At 43.1% G+C, this 17,668-nt stretch overlaps 1 protein-coding gene across 1 annotated transcript; it reads left to right on the top strand.

Annotated features, from left to right (window-relative positions):
* Window positions 1-1,583: 1,583 nt before the first annotated feature.
* Window positions 1,584-17,426, top strand: LOC147641112 (uncharacterized). Its single transcript, XM_086818229.1, has 5 exons — window positions 1,584-1,909; window positions 2,625-2,707; window positions 2,841-3,053; window positions 16,789-16,892; window positions 16,988-17,426. Exons 1-5 carry the CDS (start codon window positions 1,720-1,722, stop codon window positions 17,163-17,165), a joined length of 768 nt encoding a protein of 255 aa, XP_086674355.1. The 5' UTR covers window positions 1,584-1,719; the 3' UTR covers window positions 17,166-17,426.
* The last annotated feature ends 242 nt before the right edge of the window (window positions 17,427-17,668 follow it).

Raw genomic sequence — 17,668 nt, 5'->3', positions numbered from 1 at the left:
GCAAGCATAGTAGCTTGTAACCTTATCAAATGATTTTTCCATTTTGAACTTTAGGAAAGATACATTTATTTATGTGGAATTTAATTAAAGCCTATGGCTTTACCCTAGTCCCAATATTTGACACTCTATTTTTGTTAAAGAAGAGTGCCGTGCTCTCTAAAAAGCACATCTTGTATATTTTGGGGGCTATGGCCTAATTTTGGTGAAAAAGAAAGCTAGTAAAGAAATACTCTTGTGTGGGGAGAGGCCACGCACAAGAGGGGGGAAGATTGCACCCAATATGGTTTTGAGCTAAGTATTTTTAATTTTGTGTTTTAAATTTCAATTGATTTGATTTAGTTGAAGCTTACAAAGCAATGGTTTTTATGGTTGAATTAACTCTTGTGAATTCTCTACTCTTCCACAATCTTTCTTAGAATAAGATTCCGGTTGCAATTCTTCAACACCAAGCTAAACAATTTTAGTGACCATTTTTCCAAAAAAAAACCATGCATTTGGGGGAGGAAAATGTAAGGAAAACAACCACATGTGATGCACAAGTTGTTTTGAGAATCTTTTTGCTAGTTTCTACATTGCCATAGAGGTGGGTTGTCAAGGCAAAATGTGGTTTTCGGGGGAGCTCAAGGTAGTTTGGCCATGAGGTTGTAGAACATGCAATAGTGAGCTTAGTTGGCCCATTCCTACACCAATGGCTAGAAACTCGAGCATCGTATCACCATTGATAGTTGATTTATATACTCGCATGAAGACAATTACATCCAAATTTAAGCCAAAATATTTCTCAAATTTTGGCAAAGCCTACCAAAGAACCTTTATAGTTTTTTTAAATCTTATCTTGGAATGTTGAGTTATCATCAACATTTGTGGAGAACCCTTTCTTTTTTTTTCAATGTACTTGTGCCTCCTCATAGTGTGTCATTAACATTTGTGGAGAACCCTTTCTTTTTTTTTTCAATGTACTTGTGCCTCCTCATAGTGTGTCATTAACAAGACCTTTGTGACTGTTTTGCACAACAATTGGCTTGATTGAGGGTAGATACAAGGTTTTCACCCCTTCAAGGTAGGTTTTACTCCTTGCAATGAATGTTTTACTAGGTCAGCACTAGATGGGAGCTTTGGTGGCATCCTTTTGGAGGTGGCTCCAACACGTTTGTGTGGTGATCTACTTCTTGTTGTGTTCACACCTTCTTTAGATTCCTTGAAAATAATTTCTCAAAAGCATCCCTTTCCCTTGACAAAGTATAAATAGAAAATCAAAATAAAACTACTCGCCTTTATGTGTGCATGAGTCTCCATTAGATGAATTTTTTGTTGAGCTCTCCCTCCCCTCTCTCTCTCTCTCTCTTTCCACACACATTCTTTCTCTCTCTCTCTCTCTCTCACACACACAGGTACGCTCAAGCGTATGCCAACAAAACAAACGATGAAAGCTACTTTTAAAAATAATTGAAAATGCGACTTCGAGTAAAGAATGCGAATCACTTGAAAAGCGTGGAGTGTCGACAAACAACAAATCCACCAGCCTCCCCATCTTCTCTCCGCTGATGTTGATACCTTTCTCGAGGCAGTCCGACCTGGAAAACATATATAAAAAGCTTCTGCTGAGCAGGGATTTCATCATCTACAGCAAAAACAGCAGAGCAACACCTCAAACAAATCCTTGCCTGCTCAATGCAACGGCACTTCTCTCTCTGAGAACTTGCTGGTTGGAACAAAAAAATGTCTGGAACTGCGGCGGTTGCGGCCAAGAAGGGCGTTGGCTTGCTTGTCAGTGCCACGAGGAGTGGCCTCTCTGTCCTCTCAGGTGGTGTTAGTAAAGCCAGGAAGGGTTATGCCAGCAAACACGAGAGCAGCGTCCTTGCAGAGCTCAAAAACAAAGGCCTTAGACCAGCAGACTATCTCGTTGAAGGTACTTTGGTCCGCCCTACCTGAAGAGCAGGTTTTTCTAGCGTTTTTATTCAGCATACATACTCACATCCATGCCAGCACAAGCGCGCACTCACACATATACACACAAACATGCTCAATTTTGTGTGCACACGCACATGCACGTACTTAATCTAGTATTAAATTTCTCTTTCAAGTAGTGTTTTATTCCAGCATCCATATAGAGACATACACACATACTTACATATATAGATTTATACCTACACATACATACAACGGACATACGTGCATACATACACATGCATGTGTACGTTTGTTGTATGTGATTTCACCAGGGTCAGGTGTTTTGTAGCCTAGTGTTCTAATCTAGGCAAGGGCTTACCTCATGGAAGGTTTTGACAAAGATTACTACAGTAATATGCAAAAATGTGCAGTAGCAGTTGAATGAAATCGTGTCTTAAAAGAGAAATCGCTAACTTTCTAATGGTTTACAGCCTTGTGATAGCTTGGGTTAGTCATTACTTTCTAATTTACAGCCTTGTGATAGCTTGGGTTAGTCATTACTTTTTAATCGCTTGCTAACTTTCTCAGCCTTGTGATAGCTTGGGTTAGTCATTACATTTTTCTACTAATTTTTCTTGTCTAAGTGAGAGCCAATGTGCAAACCTTATGCACATGATTCGATTTCTCGTGCTTATTCTAAGAGCTTGGTACCTTTGATCCTTTGGGAGTTGCAGCTCTGCAAAAAGTGTACTTCCTCTACATGGCTGGTTACAAGCATGAAGTAGTTGCAAGTGCCCTGCAGTCAGGAAAACGTCTGGTAAATCTTATGCACTGAGTTGCCATTTGTAGTTCAAGCAAGCTAGTATTACCTGGTGATGTATAATCCATAGTGTATAATCCATAGGTGCTAGTTCTTATCTCATGCTGTTTCTTTTTTTTTTCGGTGACAGACAGACACGGAGAAAAGTAGTGTCCCTATTGATGTTGTCACTGCATTTGGACATTCTGTGTGCGATGAGTGCCTTAAATATGGAGATTTTGAGAAAGGGAAATTCCAACAAAGCATGCAGGACTTTTTAAACAAGGCCAGGACGGGGAAGGAACACTTTGATCGAGATTCTTTGGTTCATGACATCTATTATGCTGTGCTTATCACTGCTGAGGTAAAGCTATGGCTTAATGATGTGGTTTTTTCTATTCTGATCAGAGGTAGAAGAAATGGAAGATTATTGATGTCTATGAAAGGAAACCCTAAAGATGTAGGCAGATCTTGGGACTACAAAGCTTTCTGTAAAAATACCATTAATTTGACTTAGAAACTAGGCTTTTGTCAGGTTGATGTTCCTTTTTGGAACAAACCAAGTATTTTCTTGTACCAAGACGCAGGTGATGTAGGCTTGCCACTTTGCATAGCAGACTCACCACTTGGCATGGTAGACTTGTCACTTAGCATACAAGCCTTCCACTTGTCACTGATCTGCATACTAGGCACTGGTCTGGTGTGTCTGATTTCCAGTTTCTGGGCATTGTAACCTTAATGGTCCTAGTGAATGTTAGGGTTAGTCACAATGAACCTAACTCGGGGGACACTTTCTGAATCTGCAATGACAGCCTCAGTTACTGTAGTAAGACGGGGCTGTTATGCCCCCCGTTGTTTGGACATAATAAGCCTAGTGAAACCGGCCTTCAGAAATCAGACGGGTGGTGAAACAAACACTCGCACACAAAACACTTCATCACCCATGGGAACCTGGAAAAGAAAACAAATAGGGGAGCTAGAATGCTCCTGCAAAATAGTACAAGGACACCGATTGGCCCCAAAACGAGTGGCGCCCCTTGCGGTATTTCTTTACTTGATCAAATATGAGTACACAGTACAACTTGTAGAATCCTTTACCAATAGGATCCCTTTTAGCTTTTCACCCCAAGACTTTCCAAATAAGAACTCTCGCTTAGTACTATAAAGCATTCTATAGAGAAGGCACACCTGTACGACACCTCCCTGCTTGAAAAGGTCTTCTCCATCTCAACCATGGATCCCATAACCCTTTCCCAAACAGCAGTAGGGCTGTACCAAGCCACATGTCCTTCCTATAGTCACAGCCTGCATGTAACCTCGAGAAAAACTAGAACCTGTTCACATGAATCCAAAGACATGCTTTCCTCATGAAACCAAAGACCTGTATCCATAAACCATAGTCTTGTTTTCTTGATACCAAAGTCCTGTTTCTTCTCGAAAGACCAATGTCCTGTTTCCATGACAGATATATCCACATATGCACCATCGATCACGATGCCAAAAACCCATAGACCCGCTTTCATCATGCTGGTCTAAGCCTGTCCAGTCTGGCTGTGGAGATGCCTTAGTGATGCGGTCTACTCCCTAGTGCAAGAAAACCCGCCTGGCTGTCATGCAAGTAACCTGTTCCACGACTACCAGTACCTGGCCAAATTCATTGTTGTGTGCCCATCCTATGTACCGTTTTTCCACACCTGGCGTTCATCTGATTGCCCAACTGGCTGTCCACCTAACTGATAGCTTGCCTGGCTGCCCACCTATCTGGTCGTTGGATGCGCATATAGCACTATGAAAGCGGCGGCAGCAGCAGCATTAGCAGCGGCACTTGGCAGTAGCAGCGCCCAATGTCAACAGCAAGAGCAACACCATGCGTAGCAGTGCCTGGCGGTCAGCAGCACTCCTGGCAACAGCAGCAGCTCCTGGTGGCGGTAGCTGTACCCGACGACGGCAGCTGTACCTGGTGGCCCAACTGTACCCGACGGCGGCACCTGTACCCGGCGGCGGCAATTGCACCCAGCAGCAGCACCACCACCACCACCTCATGCGCAGTAGCGCCCATGTGCAGCAGCGCCACGTAAACCATCCGGCCACCCCTGAAGATCCATACGGCGACCACCACACGGCCCTCCTGAATCTCCGCCAAGCTTCGCCTTTTATAAACATGCGATTTCAAATCGTTTTTCTCAAAAAGCCAAAAGCAAGGATTAAAAACGCATGCCTCTAAAAACAATATTATTATTTTTATCATCAAAGGTTTTAAAAACCTTATAACCTCAAGATCCCTTTTGTCCCCTTTCACACTTGGGCTGGCCACATATTGGTTTCCTTTTTCATACCCAAACTTGATGCCTATTCACACTTGTCTATCCTGTGCCCGTGCTCGTGCCCGTGCCCACCTGCTCGTTGTCTAGAGGGAAAAACACAAGGCCGTAACATACCCCCCTCTTGAAAAATAGCAAGCGTCCTCGATTGCACTCAATAACACAGTAAGCATTCAATGAAGAAAGATTTCCCATATGACCAAAGCAATGCCCCTCCAGTGTATCTGGGTGATGAAACAGTCATCCTGAACAATAAGGTCAAACCGTCACGTCAGAGTGACAAACAACTCTTGCTTGTTCCTTCAGTATCTGCAGCAAAAGTCTAAAACCAAGTGGAAACACGTTACCTGTGTTAACCAAAAACAAAACCATGCATCATTCTACATATGACACACATATGCATGACACATATATGCATTTGCAAACAATATGCTCCTCAAGATGCTCTACCTACACCAAAGTAACAGTCTAAGGGTTGCTCACAAGCCTTACACCCATGGGTATCCCGCAGGACCCACAAGTGATGGTACAACATGAGCATATGAAAGTACTCAATGCATCTAAACTATACATCCACTAAGTACTTTCCACATATGTCCCTCTTGATGCTTTACCCACTCTGCACATGGCCATCCCGTAGGAGCCACATTCAGTGATACACCATGAACATGGTAAAGTACCTGATGTATCATACCAATATACATGCATCTCATCCTGACACATCCCGAGTATTGCTCAATGTATTCTCAAAGGTACCAGGATCCAATGGCACCAGAATACCATAATACCTTAGAAAGTGTATAAATACATGCACAGATAGAGTTTAATCCATATATGAACCAAATCAACTCTAGGATTGCTCGCAAGACTTATGCCCTCCATAAAGTCTCGAAGTGTTAGCTCAATTTGCTGCAAACTTTGAGCTCAACCAAACCATGCCATTCCAAAGGAGACCAACTCCACAAATAGCATCATCTCAATATCCAATTGACCAATCCTGTGGTCAAGAACAGCCAGAACCATATGACAGATCAACATCCCAATCTTCCTCAGTCATACCTTAGTTCCAAAGGCAAAAACCATCTCTGTTAACCATAGGCGTAGACAAAGTTATCCATAGTTGTAGTTATAGTTCATGGTGTGGCCGACTGTGAACCATACCCAACTTTACCATCTCATGTGACTAGTACACAATATCATAGAAGTCCCATAAGCAGATGTACTATCAGCCTCAAGTACCTCGGGTGAATACAAAGATGTCACCAAGCGACTTTTAGATGAAAACTGAGCCTGTCTATAACAAGGGAGTGGAGATGCTACCCCCCTCTTGAGCATCAGGCAATGCTCCAGACCCATGCTCTGCTGAACCTGAATGAGCCGTCACAAGAGTCGGCTCCAACTCAAAGGCATCAAGATAAAGCTGCAATACCTGAGGTGAATCTGCTAAGTCACCCTCCTCCATCCACTTCGCATCCATCAGTGAATAGTTCTTTAAACTTCACAAGATAGCGACGGGAAACTTTACCTTGTACCTTTCCTTCTTGGTGTGCCAGTATCTGCTTGGGAATAAGAACCTCATCAAGTTCCTCCACTGCCGGCTGAGCCTCATCTGATACATCCATAGGCATCCAAAACCTGCTTGCACTCCACCCAAGTGGTAAGCACAAGTCCCAATGAAGCATAGAAGATCACCACTGCTAAACATAGAAAGAAACTGCCTTCTGAACCCATGAAGCTTCCATGAAGATACCACTGGTGACAAAATGTCGAAAGCCATAGCCTTTAACCCATATTTTGCACCATAACACTTCAACTGCATCTTGTTCCTAGCTGACTACTTCCTGTCCTTGGTGTCTTTTCTCCTGAGCTTCATCTTTAGCTTTTGCTCTTCACCTCATATAGGCAAAGACACACAATCCTGTACTGTATCCTGCACTTCCTTTTCACCGTATCCTGCACTTCCTTTTCACCTTCCACATGTTGAAGCTTTTGATGTGACAACCACGAGCTCGCCTCCTTGAGAAAGTAGATGATATCCCGGCAATGGAACCATGAAACTGGCCTTCAGAAATCTGACGGGCGGTGAAACAAACACTCGCACACAAAACACTTCATCACTCATGACCAAATTTCTAAATGGATCCTATCAGTACAGTGGTTGGGCGGTTGGCTAACCCATGGAATTGGATGGGGTTAGGCTGGACTGATGGATCCCTAAAATGAGATTCAATTTTGTTAAGTTATGATAGTTGAAGTAAATTCCGGATAGTCCTTGTTCTATGGAAAAGAATCAACGCCTGTGCCTCTTAACGAGGAAAAAAGCGGTGGTCTCTATGATCCAAGTGTAAGTCTCTTCCCTTGGTCGGACTATGTGACTTACAGGTTTGATCGAATCAGTTTGGTTAGTTAAGGCTCTTGACTACGTTAGTATAGATTTTCCTAGAGGAATCGCCCGTGCTTTCTAGGCGAGGGAAGTTTTTCCGGGTTCGGTTTTGGAAGAATCGAGAGATTAGCCTCTTGTTCGGATATGCTTGGGCGAGGCCTCGAGTGAGAGACTTTGCCCTGTGCAAGAAGTACTACTTCCGTTGCTAGCAACCCAGAATTTGTTGCGCGGAGGGGGCATGGATCTTTCACACAGAGATCCCAGTGGCTGCTCCTAGTTCTTCAAATCCCATTGCTTCAGTTGGAGCAATCATTAGCCGGGAGCTCGAAGATAAGTAGAAGGGCGCCCATGACCAGGAGTATGAGCGCAGTGAATTGCTCAAGACCTTTGGCTACATAGGTGGCCAGAGAGTCGTCTTGTTTGACAGCGGTAGCACGGAGGACATGGTCACGGAACATGCCGCTCGGTGTGCCCGTTTCGCCTTGACTTCGGTGGACAAACAAGTTGAGGATTTCAGCACAGGCATGACAACGAGCGCATACTCCACCCACATAGACAAGTTTTTTGACCTCTCGGCGGATCTCACCGATTTGCCAAGGGGTGTCAAGACAAGAAGGCAACGGATTCGAATGACTCCACGAGCGTTGGAGACATTCAAGAACCTCAAGGTGGCTTTATCAGAAGCGCCTTGTCTAGCACTTACCTCGTGAAACGAGCCATTTCAGGTGATCACCGATGCTAGTAACATTGCAATTGGCGGTGTTTTACAACAGAATGGTCATCGAGTAACCTACATGTCCCGTAGGTTACTGTCCGCATAGTCGCTATTGACTAGGACCTCGTCTTCAGTACCTGAAGCGAACAGAGTGATGGAGTCTTACCAGGAGATTTTAGAGTCAGTAAAAGAAAGGTTGGCTAAAGCACAAGAGACCTACACTCGAGAAGCCAATAAAGATCGAAGGGATATGAAGTTTTCGGAAGGGGATTGGGTTTATCTTCGGATTATGAAGCAAAGGTTGAAGCAGGTGGGCAAGCGATGCCCAAAGTTGTCTTTCAGGAGTCTTGGACCTTTTCCCATCCAGAGAAAGATTCATGAGGTTTCAATGAAGTTGAAGCTATCTCCAAGTTGGACTATGCACGATGTGTTCCACGTGAGTTGGTTAAAGCCATATGCAGGTCCGATCCCTTCAGAAGTTATAGACGAGGCGGAACCAGATATTATTGATGAAGCAGAAGTTATGGTTCTAGAACAGATCCTTTTGCACTGTTTCAAGCATGGTTGAGGCAGAAGGCAAAGACAATTTCTCACGAAGTTTCAAGACCGAGGGACCCATGAAGCGGTATGGCTTGACAAAGAGTTTTCCGGCATTATTGACGGATTATTTGAAGGCTATGCAGCTTCCGTCAAGTTAAGTAGAAGGGGATGCCACGTGCATTCCGCACTTGGATGCCATGTAGATATATCTGTACAGAAGGTGCAGGACTTGGGATGGAAAACTGGTCTCATGTGAGCCCAATTCGGGACAAGTCAGCCAAGGTTCCATTCCAGTCGTCCGAGGTTAGGTGTGCATTGTCCTGCACATGAAACAGTGTCTGCGCTGTGAGTCTCCCTTTGGAATGATATCAGTGGTTCTGGTGTATCTGGTATGATATTGGATGCCAGATCACTATGTAGACAGTTAGGATTTGCATATAGGAAAGGGGCCAGCCCATAGGGCTACCCCAAGGACAAATGTGGGCATGGGGAAAGGTGTAGAACCACCCCCATAGGGGCCAAGAAAGCCTTGGCTGTACCCACCAGCCATGGAATGGCCATGGAGGGGCTATATGTCACCAGCCTGGACATTTCCCAATATGAAAGGGGTCTAGTGGACTCCAGGATGTCTAAATATTTGGAAAGTACAAGCTTTGGGAATGGGGGATTATCCTAGAATCAAAGGACCACACTCCTAAAATTTAGGAGAGTTGCTATTTTTGGCCCGACTCCGATGGAAATTCTGTTCGCGTCATTACATCTGGAATTGAGTAGATACCAAGAGTTGGCAAAGTGCCTATGACAGAATGTCTAGTAGTTGGGATATTTTTAGAGGTAAAGATTATGGGAGAACCCATCTCTTAGATTGGGACATGTGGCAAGAAAGTGGATCAAAGTGAGACCAGTCTCCTCACACTTGTCACTCCAGCTATTGTGTAGCTCTCCACTTGTCATCATAGCCTTCTCTTTCCATTTTCACTCATGGGAGCCCCAAATCTATAAATTGGAGCCCTCTCTCTTCATTAATGGAGGCTCTCTTGCTGCACACAAGCCTCTACCACCGTTACAGGATGCCCTAATGATGGCTACTCTCTTTCTGTCTCTTGAAGGCTGCCCATGAAGTATACCAGGTGTTGGGGACTGTTTTGGAGACTTCCTACTGTACCAGCCCTTGTACTTACTGTACCAGCCATTGTACCTGTTGTACCATCCTCTGTTCTGGCTGAACCAATCCTTGTACCAGCTGTACCAGCCACTATACCTACTGTACCGGTTGAATGGAGAGTTGAACCTGTTGTACCAGCTCTATTGCATGAAGACTCGTGGTTTTGGGGAAGAATCAGTACCCACACAGAGGTATATGGATTATATTGTTGGCTCGGCATCTCTACAGCCTGTGTTCTGGCTTGGTTGCCTCGTGTTGGGTTGTGTTATGGCATTTGTATATGGATAATCTGGCATCTCCTGTGGGGAGAGGAAGGCCCTTAAAGCTTGTACATGATATTATTCTCCTTGGGTAATAAAATACTCCAAGGGGGGAGTCGGCCCATTCCGGCCTCTATGCGGTGTCACATGTGCAAGCTCCATTTTCAGCATTTGTGGACGTTTTGTCCGGCTTATATGTTTCATGCAAAGTGATGCTGGATATGTGTTAAGGCTGTGGCCATGTTTAAATGTTTTAATATGCATTGATGGTATCAACAAGTGTGTCAAAGGTCCTAGTCCCCCGGGCACTGCTGCGAGTTACATTGGTATCAGAGCATAGGCTTCCTTTTATCAATAAGGAGGATAAAAGATCTCAAGTGACGACCACACTTACCATCATTGCTATTAAGCATGGCCAGCCACTTCAGAGCCTATGAAGCAAGAGCATGAGCAATAGACAGCTTGGTCTAAGAATTTATGAATTCACAAAATTTATCTTCGAAGCATGGAGTTGGCTTTATGTGCACACGTTTAGCACTCTTTCCATATGGATATTGTGGATTATATTATCAAGCTTACACGCAAGCTATATGGAGATATATCTCAGGATATCTTAAGGATATGGTGATGAGATATTTCTTTTGGCTTCATGACCAACTTAGCAAAGAAACGCTAAGTATACTTTGAGTTTGCAAAGTTGGTGCTTTTGCTATTTACTATAAAATGTTTTTGATGTTCACTAACCCTTGTATAGCCATGCAAGGAGAAAGGTGGTGTTGTTTGCCTTGAGATGGTTTCAGGGAAACATTGTTTGTGGCTCCCTTTATTGGGATGGATTATATCTATGGAGATTTCTGTCTTGGACGAGATTTATATAGATATTGGGCTTCACAAGCAATTTCTAGGGACGAATCTGTCCTAGTTTATCGAGAAGAAATATTTGGATATCTCAAGGATGTGATGCTTTTATGGATAAAAGTCCACCTCTACTCCAAGGTGTGTCGTCAGCACGGAGCATGTGGTAAGAGTTATGGTATACAGGTCTATGGATTCTTGGACTCCTTTTCTAGGGATTTGGAACTATCCTCAGGTTTATGGATTATTCTTTTTGGCTCCCTTTATTTGGGATGCATTGGACTTATGAAACTCATGGTTCACATACTCTCTGTAGTGTTCTCTTGTCCTACGTGCTCTCTTGAAGATTGTTTCTACCATGTGTGGGTGGAACAATAGAGAGCAGATGAAAGGGAACATGGGCACTTCAGAGAGTAGTGTCGAGCACAACATACTGTGTGTAGTATTCTTTTGTCCTACGTGCTCTCTTGAAGATTGTTTCTACCATATCTGAGTGGAACAATAGAAAGCAAATGGAAGGGAACATGGGCACTTGAGAGGGTAGTGTGAGTTGGTGGCCGAAATGCCTACAAACTATTGGTGGCCGAAATGCCTATAAACTATGTGTAGCAAAAATGCTTATGGAACACCAGGCTATCTATGCTTGCGAGTGATTGTTTTATCTTGTTACTTGAGTCCACCTCTCATCCAAGGTGTGTGGTCAGAGTACTAACACAGAGTGCAAGTGGTAAAGTGGACATGACGCTTGGTTAGCACGGGACTTATGTCTATACCAAGGGTCATGTGGACCGATGCCTTGTTGGCAGGAGACTTATTTTGTCTCGTCCATTTACTTGGGACATGGATTATGATATCTGGACTTAAGGGACTGATTTGTCTTGCCCATTTACTTGGGACATGATTATGATATCTGGACTTATGGGACTGTTTTGTCTCACCCATTTATTTGGGACATGGATTTATTTATTTTTAAGCCATATTAGAATCACTATCTCCCCATACAGAGGCCAAGAGGTTCATTATTTATCTCACCATGCATGTGGATTCATGTTGGGATTGTGAGAGGGCAATTCAATGAACACTCCACCATACACGTGGATTCGTGTTGCGATTGTGGAGTGAGTGTTTCATTGTTTCCACACCATGCTTGTTGATCAGAGTTGGGATTGTATGGGAGAACATGGGAATTGTTGGGATTGGGAGAAAGGATTGCCAGAACTATGGAGAACTAGTTTTTCTGTCACCATGGTTTGTGCTCTTGAATGGCACCAGTTTGTGTGCACAGCACATGTTTCTGTGCGAGGCACTTATTTAAGTGTCTTAGTTGGTTGGTGATTTTCATTGGCATATGATTATCTCATTGATATTGGTGATTGAGACACAATTGGCTCTTGTGCCTGTGTCTAGCATATCTTCCATGGAATTCTCGCCCATTTATTTTGGGACATGATTTTGATATTGGTATTATGGAGACTTATTTAGTCTCACCCATTTCTTTGGGACATGGATTCTTCAATTATATTGGATTTTTGAGACTGTCTTGTCTCGCCCACTTAATGGGACATGATTATATCTTGAATATATGGCTTGAAGCTTAAAGTTGCGGACAACTTTTAAGAAGCTGGGGAGGATGTCACTAGCTTGGACATTTCCCAATATGAAAGGGGTTTAGTGGACTCCAGGATGTCTACTAAATATTTGGAAAGTACAAGCTTTGGGAATGGGAGATTATCCTAGAATCAAAGAACCACACTCCTAAAATTTAGGAGAGTTGTGTTATTAGCATATTGATATTGTACAAAAAGTGTACAAGTCTTGGCAAGCCCTAGGCTGCCCTTAAAAAGGTGTTCTTGACTCTAATGATCCAGCCCCTACAGGACTGAGATGATCTATAAATTATGGGCTGAGCCCTTTTATAGAGCATTGGGACCCCACATGCTGGCTGACTCCTGTCGGCCAGCAGTAAAAAACCATTAAATGCTATCTTTGCGCCGGCCAGTCCAGAAGCATCCAGTGCCTGCCAACCTGATCCTGCTCCTACAAGTGCCTCTTGGGATTCCCCGTGCCCTGCTCATGCCCTAATGCATCTGTTTTCTGCTTGCTTTCAGAGAATAGCTCAGGATCTGCATGTCCATGTGCATGCACATGACAGAACATCTCCTAAGCTGTCTAGCTTGCCGCACCTGAATTGCTTTGTCAAGGGAGACACCTTTTAGGCGGGGTGGCATATGTGGCACATGTGCTGTCAGTGTGCGCTGCCTGGTCCGTTGAGTAGGGGCATCGGGGTCAAGGCTATCTCATGGTCGATGAGGGCCTCCATCCTAGGTCAGATGAAAGAAACTAGTGATGGTGCGCTGTGAGGTATTAGGGAACTGCCTCTATGCCTCTTTGCATAGCTATCTTTGTGGCAGCACAACTCAATCAGGTAGTCCCAGACATCACTGGCTTGGGAACTTAATGACCCAAGGCAGGTGCCCAAATTGTCCTTAAGGAGGCAATAAAACCTTCCTCGTATCTCATAGTACATTGGGCATCTGCAAAGATAGGGCTTCTCTGTCTCAACCTCAGTAGAATCAGCAAATGCTGTTCTCTAGTAGTGCCCTCTGCATGTCACGTCTCCACCCTTATGCAAGGTGATGAAAGTCTAATCTGGCTGATTGCATGTGACATGTGTTTATAAAGATAGCTTTTCAATGAAGCCGTCCTCTGTAAGCCTCATAAAGTGTTCCTGGTAAAATTGCATCTTCATAGGAATTTGCAGTGGATCAAATCATGAGACATGGAATCTAGTTTGAAGAGGTTGGCTTGGATAATTTGGCTAATGTCCTAGTGGGTGAGAGGTAATAGTGCATCGAAATTGTAATGGATTTGGGGCAGGCGATCCATATGAAGCCCATGTGAGAGGAACCACTTAGTAACCTTGGCATACCAAACCCTGTGCTAGAGGAAGCTTGCCTCTGTCCAAGATATAGATATGTTCTACAAAGATCACTGCCTGGAAGAGGACATCAACTACCAAGGGGGGCTGCTCCCAACTTTGTACGAATAATGGAGTGGGGCATTGAAGGCTTACTCCGAATCATCTATGAAAACATCATGACTTGCTCCCATCCTCCTCCAGTCAACCTCCCCAAGATCTGGCGTCTACTAAGTTTTGTCCCTACGAAGCACGAAACAAATGAAACGTCTTGAAACAAAATGAAACACTTCCAAACAAAATGCTATTTTGCCCAAATTTGATAATTCCAAAATTTGGTATTTTTAAATTAAAAAAAGTTATTATTCTTCACCTCTTCTTCTTATTCCCCTCTTCACTTTCTTCTTCTCTCCATTTAAATTTCCCATAAAGATGAAATGATAAAGTAGATGAATCATTTCTTGTGACTATGCCCAAATGTGACTTCTTACATCTAATTTCACAACGAAGTGTTGAAATTTGTTACAAGTATCCAAATTCAGCTTCTTGGTCGATTTCACCTAATTTATCATGTAATTGTTGAAAATTTCTCCAAGTATTCCACTAGCTCTTCAATTTCTCACTTTCTTCCAATTTATAAATCTCAATTTCATGCTTCGACCTCAAATGCATCTAATTTCACACCTAGTTGTTGAAATTTCCTACAATTCCATCAATTTCTTACTTTCCTCTAATCCGTAAATTCCAATTTCATACTTCCAACCTCAATCGCATCTAACTTCACACTCAAAGGTATGACTCAGAAGATCCATAATCATAGCAGTGCGGGATCCAATGAGAATAAGATCATCAACATACAAAATGATAATCACAATGTGATCCTCCTCTATCAAAACATAAAGGTTACTATCCGCAGGAGTTCTCTCAAAGGAATGAGAGAGAAAAGAAAGCATCAGTCTTTTGGTACCACACCTGCGGAGCCTCTTTAAGGCCATAAAGAGCATTCCGCAGAAGATAAACATGCTTGAAGCCATTACGGATGAAGCCAGGGGATTGTTCAACATATATTTCCTCTTGAAGGTTCTGTGTCTCTCGCGATCGGGGTTCTCTCTCTCTTCCTAATTGGGAGCCATGGCAGCATGCATCTACCACCAATCAAGGCTCTCTCTTTCTCTCTCCGTCTTTATTGATGGCGAGGAATTGCCGTGGGGTCTCACACTCGTTTGTTAAGGAGGCCGAGGGTCGCTTGGCTGCGGTGTAATCTCGCGCGAGAGGAAGGGGGTGCGGTGTAATGAGAGGAGCTGCAGGGCAATAACGTAATCTTAAGGGCATTACTTTTGTCAGTGGCATTTTATAAAGTAGTGTTGAGAACATAAGTAATGCTTGGCTCTCTCTCTCCCCTTAAAACTAAAATAAAATTATACGCTGAATTAAACCATAACTTACTAGTTACTCTCAGGCGAATGTCAAATTTAGGAGATTTGTTGTACAATACTTTATCTTATCGTTGAGAATAAGTAGAATTATTCCCTCAATTTGTAAGGTTGGATATAATTATAAGCTAATTTTCTTGAATTAAACCATAACTTGCTAAATTTTTTGTTTCAGTAATTACTCAGTAAGTAGAACGACCCTTTCGATCTTGGCTGGAAAGTAGAACGATCCTTTCGATCTGGCAAAGTAAACACCACACACGAGTATAGACGTTATCACCCACACAGACGAGTACACACGTGCCATGGCGAGATTCGAACTTACAACCCCATTATTACGCCCCACACAAGTGCCATGGCTTACATAGAAGAGATTCGAACTTACAATCTAGGGAGTTCCTAACGCCGTAGATATTGATAGTTGGTTGAGTTCGGAAGAGCAGATGAGTCCCAACGTCCCCAACGGTTTCATATAAAGTTTTTGGGAAGGGGATTTAAGTGCACCCACCCTGGTAAATCACCTACCGATTATATAATTGCCCCCTAAGAATCGAGTCGGTTCATCGGATCGATTACCAAAAAAGCCACTTGGGTTTTGTTCAGCTTTCTGGTCCCGAATTGTGCGAATGGGTAGTGGCATACCCCCACGGATTTATCTCTAAAAAACTAGGATATCATTGTCGTGGTTAACGATACATTTCCGATTAGGAATCAGGGTGAGAAAAACAATTCAACTGAAAATTTTAATTTGAACGGAGCTACCTTATTCCCATTACATTCAATAAATTTATTGAATAATGCTTATTCCACGAAAGATAGCTTCTACACCGAAACTGGGTGCTACGTGGGAATCGCATGAGTAATCTTGCACGAGTAAAACAGAACCTTCAAGCACTACGGGCTCAGAACCCACAACGTGAGGAGTTCGAATGTAAAATTTAGGATATTTGTCCTATTATATTATTTGCAATCCTTTTTCTATAGTGTCTTGTGTATTTGTTGAGCATAAGTGTAATTATGCCAAAAGAGCCGCAGCCCGGTGGTTCCGGTGTGTGTATTTGTTGTTGAGGATAAGTGTTATTATGCCAAAAGAGCCGTAGCTGGGTGGTTCCGATGTCTGTGACCCCTGCTCTGGCGGCACTCTAACGCTTCTTCAATAATAATAATAGATTAGAATATAAAAACTATATTAAAAAAAGGTGTAATTATACTCTCAATTTCCTTCTTCTTCTTTGTGTGTATTTGTTGTTGAGAATAATTTGGAAGGTTCGATATATCCCAATCTTATGAAAGGAAACAGCCCTCCAGATCTGTTGCCTTATTTTTTTCAACAAAAAAAGGTTTCTATTTTAAGTACTTTAAAAAAGACTCCATCAAACAAAGAGATCTCAAGCCAAAGGTAGAGCACCTTGAAAGCCCTGTAAAAAATTGATTATCCTGAATAAATCAAATGTAAACATGGCCAATTGTTTCAGAAGGATTGTGACATCATTTTGTTGATTTCGTCCAGACGATTGGGATAGAGTGGCAGAATCTAGAGCCAATATTTAGAGAAGCTGCCTCTCGTGTGATTGGGAATGCGATCCACGCTACTGCTGGTACAGCCGATGCAAGGTAGAGGCACTGGTTCAAATTCTGAAAAGTGGCAGCAGTGAATGAAAGAAAAGCGTTTGTATCTGGCTGACATGATTGTAATGTAATGATTCCAGGAAAAAGGCAGCTAAAGCCTTGTATTTGTTTGCGACTCAAATCAGGTCATGTGCTCAAGAGTCTGAGCTGAAAAGACAGAAGGCATTGAGGGACGCAGAAAACTTACTTCGCAAGGAGCAGGAAAGGCAACGCAGTTCACAGCTTTCACTACCAAGATCGTCTAATGACTCGCACTAGTAGCCAACACCCGCATGTAGGTTCTCTGATTGGGAGAAGTAAAAGGTTCAGCGTGAGCAGGCAGGTATTGAACCTACAAAATGCCTACAGATGTCCTTTTTATAAAGGAGTTAGAAGATTGTGCAGTATGAAACACTGTGTCATAGTAATAATATCTGTGGCTTTGATAGTGTTAGAGTAAGGAAAAATTGATTGGAGTTTCTCTCTTCTTGTAAAGTGCCAGATTTTTGAATAAAGCATCCACCTCATTGATTAGCAGTTGACAATTTAGTCCTTGTGTTTTGGAATACTACCTCGCTTGTCTAGGCTTACACCCTTGTCCCATAGTAACCACCTAGTGTAACAGAGTGATCACAGGGACCAGGGATCTTTTCGAGGACTTAACTCTAAACATGTTTAATCACACTTGAATAACACACACTCTGTAGGGGCTAAGCTAATCCCCCCCCCCCCACCCCCAAAAAAAAGGGTGGACTCGATTCCACCTCTGCACAACCATGCCC

The sequence above is a fragment of the Cibotium barometz genome, chromosome 2 (genome assembly GCF_041138505.1).
Source record: "Cibotium barometz isolate CiBa-2024 chromosome 2, ASM4113850v1, whole genome shotgun sequence".
Lineage (NCBI taxonomy): Eukaryota > Viridiplantae > Streptophyta > Polypodiopsida > Cyatheales > Cibotiaceae > Cibotium > Cibotium barometz.
Note: the sequence above shows the minus strand (reverse complement) of the source record. Positions and strands in the feature narration are given on the sequence as shown.